An 18,467-nucleotide genomic window follows, 5' to 3' on the forward strand; every position below is an offset into this window, starting at 1 on the left:
CAGAACAAAACAATATATAACTACTAAACCAGTTTCGCATACTATCAGGTTATCCGCAGCTTTCCATCGTCATTAGATTATAATATATAGTATCAACAGGAACAACAACTATAACTAGAATATATAGCCTAGGATCGAGGAATAGATAGAGTATGAAAAAAGAAAAAATGAAGAAAAAAGGGGTAAGACAAAACATGTTAATTGAGATACAACCACTCCAAATCCAACCATCCAAGTCTGAATTGGAAAAGACCCCATTCTGAATTATACAGAGCAAAAAAAAGCAACATCTCTCTATTCGCCACCCGATCCATCAGGTATGGCTTGTTCTGCATCTACAAGCACCAACCCATCGTCAGCAGGTTCACATTTGATCTCCTCATTGACATCGTCAGCATTATCGACATCGTCAGCATTATCGACATCGTCAGCATTATCGACATCGTCAGCATTATCGACATCGTCAGCATCATTGACTCGATATACTGTCGGGAGCCTGGATACTGCGCCATGATTAGAGTGTTGACTGGTAGATCCGTTCGGATACCTGGGAGTCGGTGCTGTCGTGCCGCCCTGTATAGCTGGCATAGGATTTGGGTCGAACGCACTGTCGACACCAGGTACTTCGAAATTCGTATAGGATTCAAAGCTATCCCCTGGATGGAGATGAGAGTAACCAATTAATTGATCTATATCATTCTGAGACGAGACCAGGGGGTCATAGGGTCCAAGCGAAATCCCCGGTGTTGGGTACAGCGAGGGCGGGAAGAACATATGTGGTGCGGTGCCGCTGTTCATGGGCATGAAGTTTGGTGCGGCGATGGAATTCATCGCAAGTTCATTGAAGTCGATGCCAGCGCTGGTGGCTTGGGATGAGGACCGACGGTGGTTAGGGTATTGGGATGGAGATTGACCTTGCTGTGGTGGTGGTGGTTGTGGTTGTTGCTGCTGCTGTGGCTGTGGCTGTCGTCGCGGTTGCGGCGGCTGAGATGGGATAGACCGGGAGTTCCGGCTTGAAGAGCTCGGGTCACGCTGGGTTGCTCGCTGGCCAGGGCTTTGTTCTTGTTGTGGATTATAGCCAGCGGGCTGCGGCTGCTGCGGCGCAATATTGGTAAATCTGTAGTGGTCCCACTGGTGCGGCTGCGGTATATCCTGGGGGGCGGGTGGTGCTGAGACGTAATTGAAGGGGCCACTATGCTGCATCGTGGGATAAGGGCTTCGAGGGACAGCCCTGTAATGGCGGCGAGACGCTGAAAGGGGATGGTTCTGGACGGGGGTCCCCGGATAGTAAGCCGGTGAAGTATGATCAAGTTCTATGAGTCGTTTTTCGAGCATCTGCACCTTGCTTCGCGATCCATCGTATGCATCTTGGATTTGATTCATCTGCTTGATCAGGACCAAAATCCGTCGAAAGAATTTCCGGCAGGCTCCACGAGGCCAAGTCTCGAGTGTATTGGGATCGGTCATCACACATGCCTGATTGACTACTTCACATGCGTTGCAGCGCTCGGACTTTTTGTCGCAAGTCCCCCTCCGGGCCTATTTCAAAAGAGAGAGTCAGTTCCCCATCCAATATCGGCGTCTCAAAGGCCACTTACCTTGCAACGGTCACAGGCATTGTGCGTTCGATTCGACTTGCTCTTCTGACGGTATTTCGCGCGCACCTGTTCTGTATAGCAATTGGGGGAATGCCTTGGACGGCCGACTCTCCTGGCGCCCTTGGAGCCCTTGAGCTTAGGGCGACCCCGTTTCTTCTTGGTGTTGGCTGCGGTTTCTTCATCGTCTTCGCGATTTGGGTCCTCTCCAGGCCCCTCTTCCCCATATGCATCTGTTCCCGCACCCTCAACCCCCGGTGCGCCTTCACCCGCTGCAGGGTCCGTGGAGGGATCGATTTCAGGCGGAAGTATTGCCCTTACGATGTCCACAGCATTACAGTTGTTGCCAAAGAGTTGACGCAATTCCTTCTCGGGGCATTCAAGTATGGCGTCTCGCAGGGACCAGCCTTCGGGCTCGTCCATAAGATCATGCTGTCTCAATATGCCCCCCCAGACGTTCTCGTCAAAGGAGACCGGATCGTCTGTCGGAGTGCCCCCAGCCACAGCATCCGGGTGTGGGAAGTCGGGGATGTCAGGGTTGCCATCTTCCTCGTGAATGGGGGTCGCCACTTTCGCTGCCCGCTTGGGGGCCCGTTTCGCTTCGTCCCCAAGGCCAGCTTGGTCAGACGTTCTCTTTGCGGTCATTTCACTGGACATGCCGGTAAGTTACTCTTGAAGGAACGCTCAAGCAAGACCTTACCAAGTGATAGTAGGAGTGAATTGAATGAAAGATGCCACTAGCAATGACAGTGCTGTCAGGAAGATGTAGGCATCTCCAGGGAAAGACCCTCTATTTATCCTTGTAGACCAGACCATCACTCCCACCCGACCGAACAAGGCACTTGTCGAACAGTAAAGGGCATTTACCGACAGAGAACTTTGTTGGCATGAAAGGTGCGTCACGCCCAGGGGAAGGCGACAAACTCCAGCCAACAAAGGGCACCTTCCGTACAATGCCCGGCCTGGCCTGAGACCGCCAGGAGCCCATCGGCAGGTGTCTCAACCCCCAGTGGTGTCTTTGTCGCATTCCTCCGTTATTCTCATTGCACTGCCCTTTCACCAACCCCTTCTCGTCCAGCATTCTCTTTCAGCATCATCCCATTATCAGGTCCCTCTGTTCCGGGCGACAATCTCCGATAACAAGGACATTAGAAAAGAAAAGAAAAAAAAAAAAAAAAAAAAAAAAAACAAACAAACAAAGAAACGCATCCTCCGAGAAAACAAGTTAAAGAACGAAAGATTGCGAGGGGACAAAAGGATCTGTCATTTTGCAGTCCATACTGGCACGGAGAAAGCTCGTTCTATTCGAATACGCAAGCCCTCCCCTCCCCTCTTCAAAGCAAAGGTATAGGGGACTGAGTGAGGGCTTTCAAAGAGGCACTGAATGGGCTGGCGGAGAGGACGAAAAGGGAAAAGGGGGAAAAGGAACTCTAAGGTACAGGAAGTTGGGAACCATCATCAGCTCCAACATGCAAGATGAGTATTACCGAGCCAGCCTCTCATACACCCTATGCTTCCATATATATGCTCTGCGATCAGAGATCAACTCCTCCCATGCCCGAGTCCGTTATAACCAGGAAAGTAATCATGAAATACCATCCCAACCAAAAGAGGAAACCTAAGAAGCCAGCCTGAGGTAAATGTGCTCCAGATGTCAGTGCAATGCAGCTAGACCCATGACGATTATCAGTCGTGAGTCTGGAAAGTCCTCCCGGCGAAAACACGACTCCACAGGATCCGATCCCAAGGCCGTTCCAACGAAAGTAAGAAGAAATGTGACAGCGGATAAAGGGTGGAGGATAAGAGGGAGTGAGAGGTCAATGATTGTTTCGGACATTAGACAATAGATTTCCGCAGATAGGGCTTTATGACCGCCCGTTCATGGGGGCCATTCCATAGGGATGTTGAGCTCGTGGAGCTTTTGATAAGGCGCGCCGCAGTGGATCAGCGGAAGACTCGTCCGTTCAGCGCAACGGTCTCGAAGGAGATTCTCTTTCCGTATTTGCGAGGACCCCCGGCTTCGAGCCAAGGGTGAAGATTTTTGCACTGACTGACGTCGAAGGACATGAGTTGATTACAACCGTCTGCAACCGCCTCGACTCCGGCGCCGGTGACTCGAACACATCCCCGGACTGAAAGGCGGTTGAGATGTAAAAGATGCAGGCCAATGCTGCGCAGAGAGGGGTCAGATATGGCAGAGCCACAGAAGGACATATTGAGATAGGTCAATTGGGAGCATTGCAGCGCGAGCACCTCTGTGGCGGTGTCAGAGAGAGCGCAGCAAAATGACTGTCAACAGTCAGTGAGTCTGTCATCCAGTGGGTTCATTTCCTTACCAAATCCAATTCCTGCAGCTGCTTTGCGGCGTTTGTAAGATGGACTATGGCATTATCAGTCAAATATGTGCAATCCGCTAAACACAGTTTCCGAAGATTGGTGAACTGGGCATTGCCCCAGTATTGAAATCCATGGTCGGTGATGGTGGTGCAACGGGTGAGGTCCATCTGCTCGATTCTCGAGGCGGCGTGAGACGCGATATGGTGCATTGACCGGTCCGTAACGTGCTTGCAGTAAGACAGGGTCAACTTCTTTAGCTCGGGGCAGCCAAAAACGGTCCCGGCTGCGGTCTGCCTAGTAGGCTTCATGGACGCCTTGCTCGTCTTGCCTGTCTCGTCGTTCGACTTATGCTGGCCAGGCGCGACCCAGCCGACAATTCGAGCTAGGAGCGTATCTCCGACTTTCCGACAATTGCTGAGATCAACCTCCTGAAGACCGTTGGCTTTGCTAGCCATATCGAGGATAGCAGATGCTGTGACATCCCAGACACTCTTCATTTTCCACCCAACAACGTTACGGCCACACGTCGTAACCAGTTTGCTGAACCCCTCGTCTGTGATGTGGAAACAATTGCTTATGTCAATGTAACGCGGTCTGCTGCCCACAAACGGGCAAATGATCTTCACCAACACGTCGTCGGTGACGCATCGGTTATATGAGCTCAGGTTCAGGTCATGAAGTAACTCCGTTGACTTGCTGAGGATTTCCGACCAGTGCATCGAGACTGCCCTGAGGCGAAGAAGATCGTGGAGCTCGAGGTGCTGGAAAATAACCAGAAGCACCCTGTCGGGAAGTAAGCCGTGGTTATCACGACGCGGTTCACGGAGTATCTCCGAGGGTGCCGAGAACTCGCCGGCTCCGGGCAGCGTGAGAAAGGACGAACTGGTGGATCTAGGCTCTGATGGAGGCGACGACCTCTGTTGCTCTCCAGCAACCTCCTCCGGTGTCAACGGGGCCACAGAACTGCGCCGGCTTCGAAGTCGGACTTTATCCAAGCCCACGCTGAGGAAAGGATCCGGATCGGAAGGCCGCAATACACTTGGTTCATCTACCCCGTTGACTTTCGGAGTGCTGTCCAATTCCGTTTCAGTTAGGGTCAGAAGCGGCATGGACTGTCTGCGAGCGGCCCTAATCTTGAAATTGTCATCGACACTTAGCTCGCTTGCTGGTTGCTCAGCGCTTCCCGCTTCTGACATCACAACATCGCCATCGGACGCTGATTGGAGGCGCTCCTTGGCAGTTCTTTCCACCTGTCCGCGAACTTTCGGAGGACACCTCTCCCAGAATTCTACTAGAACCTCACCGCTGATCATCAAACATTCCACCGCACTGATGGATCGCACAGTGGCGGTTCTGCGCGGTGCAAGCGAGAGACTCACGACCTCACCAAAATATTGCCCTTGTTTCAGGCGCGCCTTCACTTCAAAGCTGGGATGCTCTATCGTGTTCGGTAGGGAATGCGCGTGCTGCATTTGCGTTCTCTCCGACAGGACTTCAACTTCACCGCGAACAATGAAGTAAATCTCCCGACCCTGGGAATCTTGTTTGATGATGTCGGTGAATGGCGGGTAAGACCGTGGTTGCGCATTCAGACCTAGGAAATGGAGGATATCCGGCGGCAGGCCGGCGAATAGCGGCAGCTCCTTGAGTAATAGACGGACATTTACCAGTCCGTTCGCCAACGCACTGGAGGATCCATCAGCCAATCCAGGACTTGGGGACTTTCGCTTCTTATTGACGGACTTCAAGCTTCTGCCGTCCTGATCTACGAGACTCAGGTCACCGGAGCATGCGTCCCGCAGTCTTTTCGACCCCTTTCTCGCTGGACTCACGAGATCCACTGGCGGCGCGGAGGTCTCCTTTTTCTTCTTCTCCAGGATCATCAGCCGCTCTTGAGCCTCGTCTCTGATTGCCCGCTCCACATCAGGGAAGCGAGGGAGGATACTCCGAAAGTCCTCCTTGGTTAAGACGACAAGCAAGCATCGGGTGCGGGCGATGATGGTTGCCGTCCGCGGGCGATCCATGAGCACACCAATTTCGCCAAAGAACGCCCCCGGTTCGAGTTCCGCGTATATACTTTCGCCATCGCGAGAGGTCACAGACACGGCACCCCGGACCAACCAGTAAATGGCTTTGGCCTCGTCCCCCTCCGTCAAGATATAGTCATTGGGCGCATGGAGCTGTGGGCGGAGGTGCTGGCCGACATCGATCAAGAAGGATTCGGGGGTAGATTGGAACAAAGGAAAGGAGCGTAATCGATCGACCAGGTCCAGCGGGAGGGCCTGGATATTAGACGAGGTCAAGGGCGACGGTCGTACGGGACGATTGGGATTCGTGAGCGAATCAAAGGAATGTAACAGCGATGCGGTGTCTGAGATGGGGTGGACGGCCTTGGTCGAGCCACCACTAGTTCTGCCATGGCGCCGCATGATGGGCCGGTTGTGAGACCTTCCACGAAAGGCAGGCGAGAACACGAGCGGAGGAAATTGGTGAGGAGACTCGAGAGGGCCAGCATGTAGTTGATGGCCAGCGTGCTAAGCAATCAATGGACCGATGACGTCGACGAGAATGAGATCACGGGGGAAAGGAAGCTCTCAAAAAGGCATCTTTGCTGAGGACGACAGTGCGGGGAGGGGTGGGAGTAGGAGGAGGAGGAGCTGAGAGTGGGCGAGGGCAGCTGAATAGCTTCTATGCGACAATAACACGGCGCCAGAGGGGCGAGCAAAGAGCGGTAATGATGCGAAGCAGCAACGGCAATAATAATAATAAAATCATAATAATAATTCTGGAGAAAGGCGGACGAGCATGCTGCTTGGGAGGAGCTAGTGGTTCAGTCTAGCCGGCGGACCAGAAGGTCTGGTGCAGTGGTGCAGCCGCCCAGCAGCCCTTCAAAGCGGGGATCACCAAACGTCAAATAACGCGCTGCTGCTCCACCGCCGCTCCGGCTGCTCCAAAGCCCAAAGTCAATGACGATTCGATCGGAGCCTCTCACAGTCTCCAGAGTTCGGTCGGGGCCTCTCCTTTGCTCGGCAGTGAGTCAAATTGTCAGATTGCCCACAGACATTCAAGGACATCCCATCTGTATGGGATCAATGATGACTGAATACAAGAGGTCGATCTACCCTCTTTCCCCCCCCTCGTCGAATAAATCGATTCCCGTCCATTATGGCGGGAACGCTGTGCGGATGGAATGGATGGTGGGGAGCACGACCCAACCGAAACACCGGTCTGTAAATTAAACCCGGCAGGGAGAATGGATAGCCATGAGCTCGAGGCCAATGCTTTTTCGAAGGTTCCCTTTTTTTTCACCCAATTATTAGGCAGAGGAATACTACGGAGTACAAAAGCTGGGTTGGTTGGTGGTCTTGTGTCTCTTGGGCAGTGACAGGTCTCAATAATCTGTGGGTGGGGAAAGTGTGCCCCCCCAGTCCAACTGACTAGTACGATCTAGTACGACGGACGCATTACTAGTCAGTCCTCTTCAGCCTGAGTCGCCGAAAAATCAAAAAGAACAACAAGAGTAATGCAAGCCTGAGGAGACGGACGATCTCTGCCAGCCCAATGGAATTGTTTGCAGGACCTGCCCGTCCCCAGGGCAGATCTGTATCGCCTGTTCACCTGCATGGGGGACCATGCAATCCTCCCTCAACAGTGTCGATGGTCCCTTCAAACTTCCTCAGCACTTTCCCTGCCATGATACCAGGTCTACTGCCTACCGGACCATCCTCGGGGGCAGGATTCGTGCGCATGCAAAGTACCCGGGGCCGCTTTGGGAAGTAAGTTGGACAGTCAGGTGACGGGGGCACACGGAAGAGTACTACATTAGGACAGCGATGTGGTTGTTCCGTTTCATCATTCCATGGATTCCTTCCACATTCAGGGATGAACGTGACTAGGTAGTCTGTGCCTTCATATCAACAGTCCCAGGGAATATTGAGAAAAAAGGAGTCGAACGTGCCCCCTTCCGTCCTTCCATAATCTTCATCCCAGGATATTCCAATCAACTCCTTTCACTCATTACCGGGCGCCGTCGCCTTGCATTCTACCGGCGCATTTGTTGCCTGTCGGCAATCCAGGTATAAGAACGCCACCCGGCTTTCTGGTCGATCCAGGGTTTTACCTCTTTGGTTCAAGTAGCACGGGACGAGCGTGGGAGTTGGAGGCCCCTTATGTGTATAGTGGAGAGTAGAGATAAAGAAGCAGGATGTGCAACCACCCTAGAAATGCTGGCATTCCCCCCATCAGCATATATCCTATCGGATCCAGGAAAGCAAGTACTTACCTCAATAGAGACTTGCAGAGATCTCGGTTGCACCTATCCAAATGAAGATGGCTAGGTATTGGAGCTTGCACCCGAGCGAAGCGAGACCATAACCACAGCAATCAATGGGCGAAGATATCCAGAGAAAAGTAGTTATGCAGATTCCGAGGCTCTCATTCAGTCTTTGACCGGCGACTCCCCATGATGAAATCAACGTAGGCAGGACGATTGCCCTTGGCGTATGCAAGAGCGTCTTGCATCAACCCATAAGCCAAGCTCAGTTTCAGACCCAGCTTCGCCGTCCGAGCTGCCGTGTAAACATCATGTCGACCTAAAGAACACATATTTCTTAGCCCATGCCCCCAAACCAAAGAACCAATGCAAAACATACCCAGCAGACTGTAGATGCCAGAAAACGACAGCCCGGCAGTCACCGTGGATAGGAAATCCCTCTGGTCGTGTCGGGCATAATCCACCGTCTCCTCGAAGAGACAGAACAATAAAGCACCAGTACCTAGCTTGGCTCCCATTCTAAAGCCCTCCTTGATACCCCCGATAAGCGACGTGTAATTCTTCGTCTTATGGTACTGGAACCACGCCTGCGGCGTCTCGGGGAAGCGATGCGCGTTTTCGGCACGAAACCGGTAGGCCAACATCTTGCTACCATGAGCGTACCCGACACCCAGACCGGCGGAGAATGCAGACAGGGTAACATAGTTGACACGTTTTCTAATGCCCATCCCAAGTCTAGGGGGCGCGTCGGATTCGAAGAATTTGTCCCAATAGATGATCTTGTATGAGAGCGAGTGCTCATTATATTTGTTTGAAGGGTCTTGGTCGTCCATGGCGAGAATTGCTTGCAATTGAGGCCGCTGACTATTGGATACGATTGTTGTGGATTGCGCAATCGCGAAAGTTGGCAGTGATGTCGGTGGTGATGGTGATGGTCAGCTTCTCCGGGGAGCATAAAATCGCTGGCGTGAAGTCGGAAGACCTGAGCGGTACGCCGACTTCCGTCCCTTCGAAAAGCTCCGAGGACCCGCCAAAGCTCACTGATCAACAACCCATACAACAATACTCAGAGTCTACATCATGGTAACTATTGTGACTATTTTGATTAAGCTTGGGTCTGGCAATTTGCTAATCTGGTATGTGTCGATAGTCTCTTCCCGACCCTCTGAGTTGGACTCTTTTGTTCAAGAAGCACAAAACCACCGTGCTTCTGATGCTCCCGCCGTCGGAGACGATCGCCACCACAAAGGAATCACTCCTCAGTGCCCTCCAATCCCGCGGTCTCCAGGATATCAACGGTGATATAATCCCGGAAGACTCGTCCGATATTGAACTTGGTGTTCCGGTAGATAAAAATGATTTGGAGAAGGGCTGGACAAGACTGGAGGTTGAGGTGTCGGCGTTCGATAATGATGACGCCCCTAAACGAGGAGCTGCAAAGAAAGGTACCGGCGCTCTTACTCTGCAAGGGGCCGAGATTAGGAACGGACAACCGATCGCTTTCAGGTTCCGGAAGGCCAGGGGTGAATCTGAGGAGACTGAGAAGGGAGACGAAATGATTGATCTCGAACTGGATGATCCCGGATGGGACGTCATCGTCCCGAGCTTGGATGATGAGGAAGAAGATCTCAGTCGAGGCATCTAGTCACATCTTTATCCCGTTATCTTTCTTTCGACGTGGAGTTCAGCAAGGCTTTCATGGACTGGCGCATGGTTGATATGAGGCACGAATAGGCGGCGTTTTTAGAATTCTTATGGATAGTATTGTGAGAAGACCTTACGATATTGTGGATGGGCATAGGATGGATATGAAGCTGGTAGGAATCATCGGATAGGGACATACGAAACTTTAGCATTGTTGGTGATCCTGTTTTCTTGTGAGATGACACTGCATAATGGAACCCACGTGGTCTGTTATCTCAATTCAGGGTACCCTGCCAAAAAAATGTCGACAATTTGATGTGTAACGGCTCCGTGTTAGATAAATATTTCGTCTTGTCGTGGCTCGTTGTGGTGGAGCCAATGAGACAAACTTATAAGACGAGCTAGGTACATTGATTGAACTCGATAACGTTGACCCTGGCTTTTTATCGGGGCTTTGCAGTAGTATGTACTACGGAGTACAGAGTACTACACACCACAGACAAAAAGCAAGGAAAGCATTGATCTATGAATCATGTATCCAACCATTTCAATAACTGCAACAAACAGTCGACCAATCAGGAAACAATGGTGCGTGGTACTATCAGCTGATTGCCGTGCATACTGACATGTCTCGCCGAGTCTCAGCCGCGATTGAGGAAGATGACGTGACGGGCACGGCCTATTTACGTTATCGACACACGCGGTGGTTGCTCGGAGCAACAGGCGGTGGAAAACAAGCCAATGTCAACAGTCCGGCAGAAGCTCGACCTAGTCCCTCAGCGTCGCTCAACAGGGGAGTCTTTGGGGCCGACGGAAAAACAGGTCCACAGTCAACATTCTCACGGTCAAATCCTCAATTCTTATCTTCTCCTGTTCGCTGTCTCCATATTACTCGACTCGCCGACGATACAGGGCGTCGCAGACTCCCTGGATAGCCACCCTCCGCGTTGAATCCTCGATCCGCGATAGCTTTCCTCTAGAGGGACGTGGCGCCTCTGCTGTCACCTAGAACAACCATGGCCGCCACCAGTGACTCGTCTTCTATAACCGTTGCTGTCAGAGTCCGACCGTTCACCATCCGGGAGGCAGCGCAGCTTTCCAAGTGCGAAGATGGCCCGCTTTTCCTCGGTGACGGGTCCCTAGCTGGAGCACCGACACCAAAGCTCAATCAGAAGGGCCTTCGCTCTATCATCAAGGTTATCGATGACAGATGCCTGTATGTCTGAATCCATTCCATGCTGCCTGTCTCTTAGCACGATTTAATTGGAGTTGCAACAGAGTATTCGACCCCCCAGAGGACAATCCTGTTCAGAAATTCTCCAAGAGTGTGGTCCCCCAAGGAAAACGCGTCAAGGACCAGACCTTTGCATTCGACCGGATTTTCGACCAGAATGCATCGCAAGGAGAGGTATACGAGTCGACCACCCGAAACCTTCTCGACAGCGTCCTCGACGGCTATAACGCCACGGTGTTTGCCTATGGTGCGACCGGATGTGGAAAGACTCACACGATTACTGGTACCGCGCAACAACCGGGGATTATCTTTCTCACGATGCAGGAGTTATTCGAACGGATAGACGAGCGGTCTGGAGAAAAGGCGACGGAGGTTTCGCTTTCATACCTCGAGATCTACAACGAGACCATCCGGGATCTCCTCGTCCCCGGGGGTAGCAAAGGCGGGCTGATGCTCCGAGAGGACTCGAACAAGTCAGTTTCGGTGTCTGGACTGTCGAGCCACCACCCGCAGAATGTGCAGCAAGTCATGGATATGATCATGAGGGGCAATGAATGTCGGACCATGTCCCCGACCGAGGCGAATGCGACCTCTTCGCGGTCGCACGCAGTCCTCCAAATCAACATTGCACAGAAAGATCGAAATGCCGATGTGAATGAGCCCCATACAATGGCGACCCTCAGCATTATCGACCTTGCGGGCAGCGAGCGTGCCAGCGCAACCAAGAATCGAGGCGAGAGGTTGTTTGAAGGTGCAAACATCAACAAATCCCTCCTGGCACTCGGAAGCTGCATCAATGCACTCTGTGACCCTCGGAAGCGAAACCACGTACCATACAGAAACTCGAAGCTGACGCGTCTTCTCAAGTTCGCGCTTGGCGGTAATTGCAAGACCGTGATGATTGTCTGTGTCAGTCCATCGAGCCAGCACTTTGACGAGACGCAGAACACCCTTAGATATGCGAATAGAGCGAAGAATATCCAGACGAAGGTCACTCGAAACGTCTTTAATGTCAACCGTCACGTCAAGGACTTCCTGGTGAAGATTGATGAACAGATGGCTTTGATTAACGAACTGAAAGCCCAGCAGAAGGATTATGAGAAGGTCGCCTTTGCCAAATTCAAGAAGCAGACCGAAAAGAAAGATGCCGTTATCCGCGAAGGATTGTCTCGAATTCGCAATGCGTACGACCACTCGCAGTCAGAGAGGCAGGAAAGGACCAACCACATGATTAAACAGAAGCAGATCAGTCGCCGGATCGGATTACTGTCTTCGTGGATCGCTGCTTTCGACCATGTTTGTGCGAGTTGCGAGATCGACGACGCACTGTCGAACCTCCAGGCAGTCCGCAAAACCGCCCAGGGGATCCTCCTTGAGCTGGAGAGTAGCAGGCAACATTACCATCAGCGGTTGGCGAGAAGTACGTGGGACCGCGGCATGAACTCCGCAGTGGAACACGCCGTTCGTCAGCTACAAGACTTCGATATTAGCGACAACAACGACTTTGTCAATATGTCTCGCGAGGCCGAATTACTAAGAGCGACGGCTGACCGTGAGGCTCTGGCGGCAGTAGCAGAACAGGACAAGGCGGGCGAAGCTGCCACGGTGCAATTGCTACTTCAGGCACAATTCGAGCTAATGACCGAGCTCGAGAATCTGATGCAATTGAGTGAAGAAGATGCCATCGACCAGGGAAAGAAAATGCTCGCGAAGATGCTAAATTCCTGCTCCAGCACGGCCTCCAGCATCGTGAAGCCGGACGGCAGTCTGCCACCCATGCCGTTGAGTCCGATTAAGGCTAGCCCTGTGAAGCAAAAGAAGCGGCTCAGTATAGCCACTGCGGTGCCTACTAGTCGAACCATGCTCGCACCCATCTTGACTCCCACGGCAGCACCGCCTTCGCCGACGAAGGGATCCCCTCGCCGTCGCAAACTGAACGTTGGTAGGAAGAGCGTGAGTTTCTCGCCGAAGAAGACGCAACCGAAACCAACCAAGCGAGGCGTGCGATGGAAGGATGACGAACACGAAGGCACATTGACCGAATTTCAAAAGACACCGCAAAAGACGCAAATTACCACCATACCCGAGAACAGCCCTGAGCCGCAACTGCCTCGCACTTCGCCTATTCCTCGTGGGATTCCGGTGCCCACACGCAACTTTAGCCCTTCAAGTGGCTCTCCCCCCATCTCAGCCATTCCCGAGCTGACGCTCAATATTCAGAAGAACAGTCGATTCAAGGCCGGGTTCCTGACCAAAAAAAACAGCAGTTCCCCAATAGCACCGCCCCCAACGACCACGCTTCCTCTGTCCGACCACGGAAAATCCCCCCTCCGCGACATCGAGGGCAGTAGCTTTCTGAACCGGACTCCGGCAGAGCGCCCATCTCGGATTGCGGTCCGCACCTCGAGTGGCAGCTACTCGGGCAGTCCCGCCGCCGAAAGTAAGACTAGCTGGAAGGCAAGCAAAGATGATGCCATCAAGATCACATCGGCCATGAGACGGATCTCGGGGGGATCGTTTGGGGTTGGCAGCTCGGCCAATACGCTGCGCATCCACCGCCGACGAAGCCCGACATCCGCCACGTACGGCAGCTCTCCGACTGAGAATAACACGATGAACACCATGTTTACGGCATCTCAGGCCCGGCGGATGGTCAAGAGCGAAAAAGAGCTCGAGGGCAAGCCCGGGGTGCTGGGCCCTCGGACTCTCCCAATCATGAAGAACACGCACCGACGTACGACCTTTGGAGGCGACATCCGGCCACGGAGGCTGAGTGTGATGGCGGGTCCTAGCCCCCCAGAAAGCTTCTACCCCAGTGCTGGATTTGCCCTGAGGTAGACGGACGGCGTTGTTGGCCCATTCCTTTGTTTTAATTGTTGGGGGGTATCGGTACATGGGACGGTGTTTGGGGAAGGATACCACATGCGAGTGTTTTAGGGTGGGATGCAGACCGCACGATCTGGGATCCGGTCTGCTGCTCTGAGCCTTTCTGGTTGTGATGTGCTTCATCTGGAATTTGGAAAGATCCCGTAATTTCATTACTTTTCGATGTTGATGAGTTCTCTCTTTTCATGGCATATATTAGTCCGGGGATGTGTATAATAATAGCAGGATGAATCTTTCCTTGACTAGTCTATGAGCTATACTAGCCCCGTAGCGTACACACTGTAGATGTTCGGACAAGCTTCTAGAAGGCGTCCGCCATTATTATGTCATGCGCGGGGATGACGCCACAACCCGCCCTCCATGACAAATCCCCAACAGCCACCTTTGATTATTATTATAGTAGATAGCTTCCAGTCACTACTATCTCTACTTCTATCACAGTATAGCAGACCAGTGCCTCAATCCTCTCCTCCAGCTCTAACCCCCATTCTCTTTGAAAAACCTCTCCTTCCCGCAACAATTCCCGACGCCCCTCTTTTTCTTCCCGCGGAACCCAAACCTGAGGTGGAGCAACACAAGCATTCAAGTGCGTATAGAGAAAAAAAAAAGCCCACTCACACTACCTATCCACCTATCTACTACTGCATGGCCTTCGCGGCGCCCACCCTCGGCTCGACCCTCTTCTCACGCCTTCTTCGTCCCTTCTCAACTACTAGTAGCAGCTCGCCCTTCTTCCTCTCTCTCACCTCTCCATCCACTATCCGCAACATGTCCTCCACCACCACCACCACCACCACCACCACCACCACCACCCAAACGGCGACCGTCGCCGCCGGCTGCTTCTGGGGCGTCGAGCACCTCTTCCGCAAACACTTCGGTAACGGAAAAGGTCTCCTGGAAGCCAAGGTCGGTTATTGTGGTGGCCATAGTGCTTCTCCGTCTTATCGCGCCGTGTGTACCGGTGATACGGGCCGTGAGTATTCCCCTACCCACCAATCGATCCCTCCCTCCACCAATACATTCCATCCTGACAAGATATATTTCCCCTTTTTAAGATGCTGAAGCCCTCCAAATGACCTACGACCCCTCCGTCGTCAGCTACCGCTCCCTCCTCGAATTCTTCTACCGCATGCACGACGCCACCACTCTGAACCGTCAGGGCCCCGACGTCGGCACCCAATACCGGAGTGTGATTTTCACCCACGGCGACGAACAAGAGAAGATCGCCCACGACGTGACGGAGAAGGTCAGCAAGGAGTGGTTCAAGCAGCCGGTGTCGACGGTCGTGGTCCCTGCGGGTCAGTGGTGGGATGCAGAGGAGTATCATCAGTTGTATTTGAATAAGAACCCTGAGGGGTATGAGTGTCCGGCGCATTTCGTGAGGAATTTCCCGCCGCTTTCGGAGTAAGGGTTTGAGGATGAGAATGGTGTGGTATGTGCTTGGGTTGGGGTTGAGTGAGGAAATATATGTATTTCGAGATATTTTTGTACAAATGAGATCATTGGTATTGATTGGTGTTGGGTAATGGTTGTTTTTATGGCCTGAGGATCTATCTACTATATGGATAAAGGGTGGCTTGCTTGGCTGGCTTATACATTCTCAATTGGGCTGCAGATCATGTCAGGCAGCTTGAATCACAATCAATGCGTGGCTTGGCTTTATTGCATCCTTATCCTTGTATCTTAATGTCATAGTTAATTCTCACGACTGTGCATCCTTCAAATACTCCGGGGTGAAGTATACAGGTACTGTAGTAGGGTGATTAGTGACCTGGTGTGTTTAGAGTACTCTTCAAGTACACTGTCGATTTTGGTTTTGAATATGGGAGGGTGGCTTATTGAGGTTTAAAAGTAAAGTAGGGGAATGTTGGGATTGCAGGGGGATGATTTTCTTTGAACCTGGAAGATTTTCGATGGTCATGAGATTTAGACTATGGATGGATGGTACTAGAGAGAGTAGAGAGTTGTAGATTGGTATCGACATAAGCTGTCCACGGTACAAGAGTTGGTGAAACCCGGGTACTACTACCATGCTGATATGCACCAATAACCCCCAAGCGCTATGGCTAGGGCTATGACTATGGCGGACTAAGACCAACTCCATTACATTCTAGCCATACTCGAGTAACCCCCTTGCTGGACATCACATAGAGGTGAAATGCATATGGGCAAAAGTCCTCCGTCGTCCTAGAATCCCTTGACATTTCCATAAATGAACAGATAATCGGCATCGTACGATTAATCCCCTGAACCGGCACGGTCCGGATCGTGCATGTCTTCCCCGGCTGATCCCAGTACTCTGGAGTTAGGGCAGTCTCCTACTTTTCCAACTTGCAAAGGGATGCAACAGCCCCTTGTGCCGGGCATCAGACGCGACGCCCATTTTCACAACTTATTTTCCTATGTTTTTGATCGTTTTTCTGGTTACTCTCCTCCTTTCATACCCACCAATGCCTTTGAACATGGATGGTCGATAACGAATCTCCTATCCCTTATGGCAAACAAGTGTCAGGCCAACTGCAGGCAAAACTTGAATGCAGCTACCGCATGGTTCGCTTCACAAAGTTCCTGATCATGCCAGGGCGGTTGATTTCTCGAACCAGAACCAACTCCTTCTCGCATGGGTCTGAGGAATAAGTAACCGAGACGCCACTGTAGACGTTTCGGCCGGTCTTCCATGCCTCAAATTGTTCCAGAACGCGACGAGCAACGATGGTGCTCGTAAACACTGCGGTCGCTGCAGGCGGTCAGTATCTATTTGAGCTCACAAGGTCCAAGGCACTACTTACCATTACCAGAGTTGAATACCCAGAGGAAATCAATGTTTGCGGGTCCAGCAATAGCGCGGATGTCCTGCTTCCATTTCTCGGGCGACATCCCTTCAGCAAAAAGCCTCTTTCTCGCGAAGGAGAGGCGACGGCGTTCCCGGATGGGCTGATTCATCCGACGATGATCTTCATTCCAATCAACAAGTTCGATTAACTCGACGCGGTAACCGCCTCCCAGGCGTCCATATCCCAACATCCGCTCCATGTCCTGGTTGGACTTGAGGAAAGCAAGAGCCTGAGCCGCGTGCTGGAAGGTAACTTTGGTCCTTCCATTGCTTTCGACGCGAATGTCTTGCAAGGGTCCCTCGTGGATGCGGGTGGTGATGTATTGGATAAAATCACGGGTGATTTTTCCATAGACACGGATGACTCCTGCTTTCGCTTCAGGAATCTCAGGTTGCGCGGCCGGAGGGAGCGCGACTCCCGCGTCTCCGGACTCGCGTCCTTCTTCATCGTCATCACTGATCTGGCTACGCTTGGACATTGAGCCCATAACCAATGACAGAGGTGACATGCACTGCAGCACATCGGAGTGTTGAGCTCTGGTTTCGGAAAACGAACCAGCAACCTGAGCCCAGCTTCCAGCGGAAAGGAGACGTCCATCATGCATGGACACCTTTGGGGCCGCAAGGCTCTCAGTCTCGATACCATTGTTCTCCTTCTCTGATCCGTCCAGCAGGGTCGCGATGGATCGCTTCTGAAACAGGCTCTGAAAAGGGAGCTCTTTGTTTGGGGCACTTTGGTTGTTACCATCCTGCTATGTCTGTTCAGCCTTTGTGGTTTGGTATTTCGCAAGCCCGAGCCTGTTATATGCTTACCACCTGGGTTAGAGCATAGTCATCGGTGGAGATATGTTCCACCCCCTCGGAAAACTTGGCCACGATCCTAACACTAAGTTGGCCGATATCGTTTGCGACCCCATTCTGACCCCGCTCGCGAAACTACTTGGGTTAGTTTCCTCGACGTGTTAATGAGTTCACAACGTCAGAAAGACATACGTGAGAGGTGATTAGGTTGAGGTTGATGAGGGCCTCAGCCATGGCCCCGTCGATGGAATAGGGCCTCATTTGGAGTTTTATGCGGAAAAAGTCGACAGCGTGTGGTAATGACAAAGTGAGAGAAAGAGGATACTTGAAGCGATGAGGGGTGGTCGAGATCAAGGAGGGGTTCTCCAGAGCAGGATTCGAGGTGGAAGGGGAAACAAGAGAAGAGAGAAGAAGAGACTTGGGGGACATTCACCTATGAGACTGCAGACTGTGGCAAGTGAATGAATGACTGGGGGAACAAACCAGGCAAATGGCGTGCATGATGGCATCTGCCGACTAAGCGACAGGTTGTGCTTGAACAGACACACACTCCCTCCCACCCACCCACCTAAACCACACCTGTCAGTATTATATCCTGCATGACAGAGAATACACCCTCGTGCTAGCCCTGCACGCACACTGCACAGCAGCCAGAGCAGCCAGAGCAACTGCACCCGCCACTTTGGGGGAAAACGGCTGGGATGGTTACACCACCCGAACAAGCTATGCTTCGGTACCTGAGCGTGTAGGGATCGAGCCTGCCCAGTGGGTGTCAAACAGACCATGTGGAATCAACCACCCCCTTTGTATGGAACGGTTTGGTTGGAAATCGGCTGACAGGTTTCTCTATCTAGCGCTTGGCTC

The 18,467-nt window shown here is 52.2% G+C and overlaps 8 protein-coding genes across 8 annotated transcripts; 4 read left to right on the top strand and 4 right to left on the bottom strand.

The window, feature by feature from the left end:
- Window positions 1–167: 167 nt before the first annotated feature.
- Window positions 168–2,742, bottom strand: BO94DRAFT_627489 (Zn(II)2Cys6 transcription factor domain-containing protein). Its single transcript, XM_025617426.1, has 2 exons — window positions 1,599–2,742; window positions 168–1,539 (listed from the first exon to the last, which is right to left on the bottom strand). Exons 1-2 carry the CDS (start codon window positions 2,250–2,252, stop codon window positions 295–297), a joined length of 1,899 nt encoding a protein of 632 aa, XP_025463536.1. The 5' UTR covers window positions 2,253–2,742; the 3' UTR covers window positions 168–294.
- A 797-nt stretch (window positions 2,743–3,539) lies between these two features.
- Window positions 3,540–6,361, bottom strand: BO94DRAFT_474964 (cyclic nucleotide-binding domain protein; the record flags this gene model as incomplete). The annotated part of the gene is made up of 2 exons (XM_025608542.1): window positions 3,540–3,884; window positions 3,932–6,361. 2 exons carry the CDS (start codon window positions 6,359–6,361, stop codon window positions 3,540–3,542), a joined length of 2,775 nt encoding a protein of 924 aa, XP_025463537.1.
- A 2,005-nt stretch (window positions 6,362–8,366) lies between these two features.
- Window positions 8,367–9,038, bottom strand: BO94DRAFT_475142 (uncharacterized protein; the record flags this gene model as incomplete). The annotated part of the gene is made up of 2 exons (XM_025608548.1): window positions 8,367–8,524; window positions 8,585–9,038. The coding sequence occupies 2 exons, from the start codon at window positions 9,036–9,038 to the stop codon at window positions 8,367–8,369; spliced, it is 612 nt and encodes a 203-aa protein (XP_025463538.1).
- Window positions 9,039–9,214: 176 nt separating this feature from the next.
- Window positions 9,215–10,183, top strand: BO94DRAFT_524702 (uncharacterized protein). The gene is made up of 2 exons (XM_025610284.1): window positions 9,215–9,288; window positions 9,356–10,183. The coding sequence occupies exons 1-2, from the start codon at window positions 9,286–9,288 to the stop codon at window positions 9,848–9,850; spliced, it is 498 nt and encodes a 165-aa protein (XP_025463539.1). The 5' UTR covers window positions 9,215–9,285; the 3' UTR covers window positions 9,851–10,183.
- Window positions 10,184–10,642: 459 nt separating this feature from the next.
- Window positions 10,643–14,212, top strand: BO94DRAFT_538830 (kinesin family protein). Its single transcript, XM_025612571.1, has one exon. It carries the CDS (start codon window positions 11,060–11,062, stop codon window positions 13,919–13,921), a length of 2,862 nt encoding a protein of 953 aa, XP_025463540.1. The 5' UTR covers window positions 10,643–11,059; the 3' UTR covers window positions 13,922–14,212.
- Window positions 14,213–14,344: 132 nt separating this feature from the next.
- Window positions 14,345–15,163, top strand: BO94DRAFT_234306 (methionine sulfoxide reductase A). The gene has a single exon (XM_025606315.1). The coding sequence runs from the start codon at window positions 14,615–14,617 to the stop codon at window positions 15,029–15,031; it is 417 nt and encodes a 138-aa protein (XP_025463541.1). The 5' UTR covers window positions 14,345–14,614; the 3' UTR covers window positions 15,032–15,163.
- BO94DRAFT_538832 (peptide-methionine (S)-S-oxide reductase MsrA) lies at window positions 14,803–15,676 on the top strand. The gene is made up of 2 exons (XM_025612572.1): window positions 14,803–14,942; window positions 15,025–15,676. The coding sequence occupies exon 2, from the start codon at window positions 15,042–15,044 to the stop codon at window positions 15,375–15,377; it is 336 nt and encodes a 111-aa protein (XP_025463542.1). The 5' UTR covers window positions 14,803–14,942; window positions 15,025–15,041; the 3' UTR covers window positions 15,378–15,676.
- An 833-nt stretch (window positions 15,677–16,509) lies between these two features.
- BO94DRAFT_474885 (uncharacterized protein) lies at window positions 16,510–17,864 on the bottom strand (the record flags this gene model as incomplete). Its single annotated transcript, XM_025608536.1, has 4 exons — window positions 16,510–16,706; window positions 16,759–17,554; window positions 17,616–17,738; window positions 17,796–17,864. 4 exons carry the CDS (start codon window positions 17,862–17,864, stop codon window positions 16,510–16,512), a joined length of 1,185 nt encoding a protein of 394 aa, XP_025463543.1.
- Between the last annotated feature and the right edge of the window lie 603 nt (window positions 17,865–18,467).

Source organism: Aspergillus sclerotioniger, assembly GCF_003184525.1.
Source record: "Aspergillus sclerotioniger CBS 115572 chromosome Unknown BO94scaffold_31, whole genome shotgun sequence".
Classification (NCBI taxonomy): domain Eukaryota; kingdom Fungi; phylum Ascomycota; class Eurotiomycetes; order Eurotiales; family Aspergillaceae; genus Aspergillus; species Aspergillus sclerotioniger.

Excerpts from the sequence above, each read along its gene's own strand:
- BO94DRAFT_627489 (XM_025617426.1), bottom strand. The coding sequence starts at position 2,252 with ATGTCCAGTGAAATGACCGCAAAGAGAACGTCTGACCAAGCTGGCCTT. Across the intron at positions 1,540-1,598 it reads ATGCCTGTGACCGTTGCAAG|GCCCGGAGGGGGACTTGCGA; the intron begins GTAAGTGGCCTT and ends CTTTTGAAATAG.
- BO94DRAFT_538830 (XM_025612571.1), top strand. The coding sequence starts at position 11,060 with ATGCCTGTATGTCTGAATCCATTCCATGCTGCCTGTCTCTTAGCACGA.
- BO94DRAFT_234306 (XM_025606315.1), top strand. The coding sequence starts at position 14,615 with ATGGCCTTCGCGGCGCCCACCCTCGGCTCGACCCTCTTCTCACGCCTT.
- BO94DRAFT_538832 (XM_025612572.1), top strand. The coding sequence starts at position 15,042 with ATGACCTACGACCCCTCCGTCGTCAGCTACCGCTCCCTCCTCGAATTC.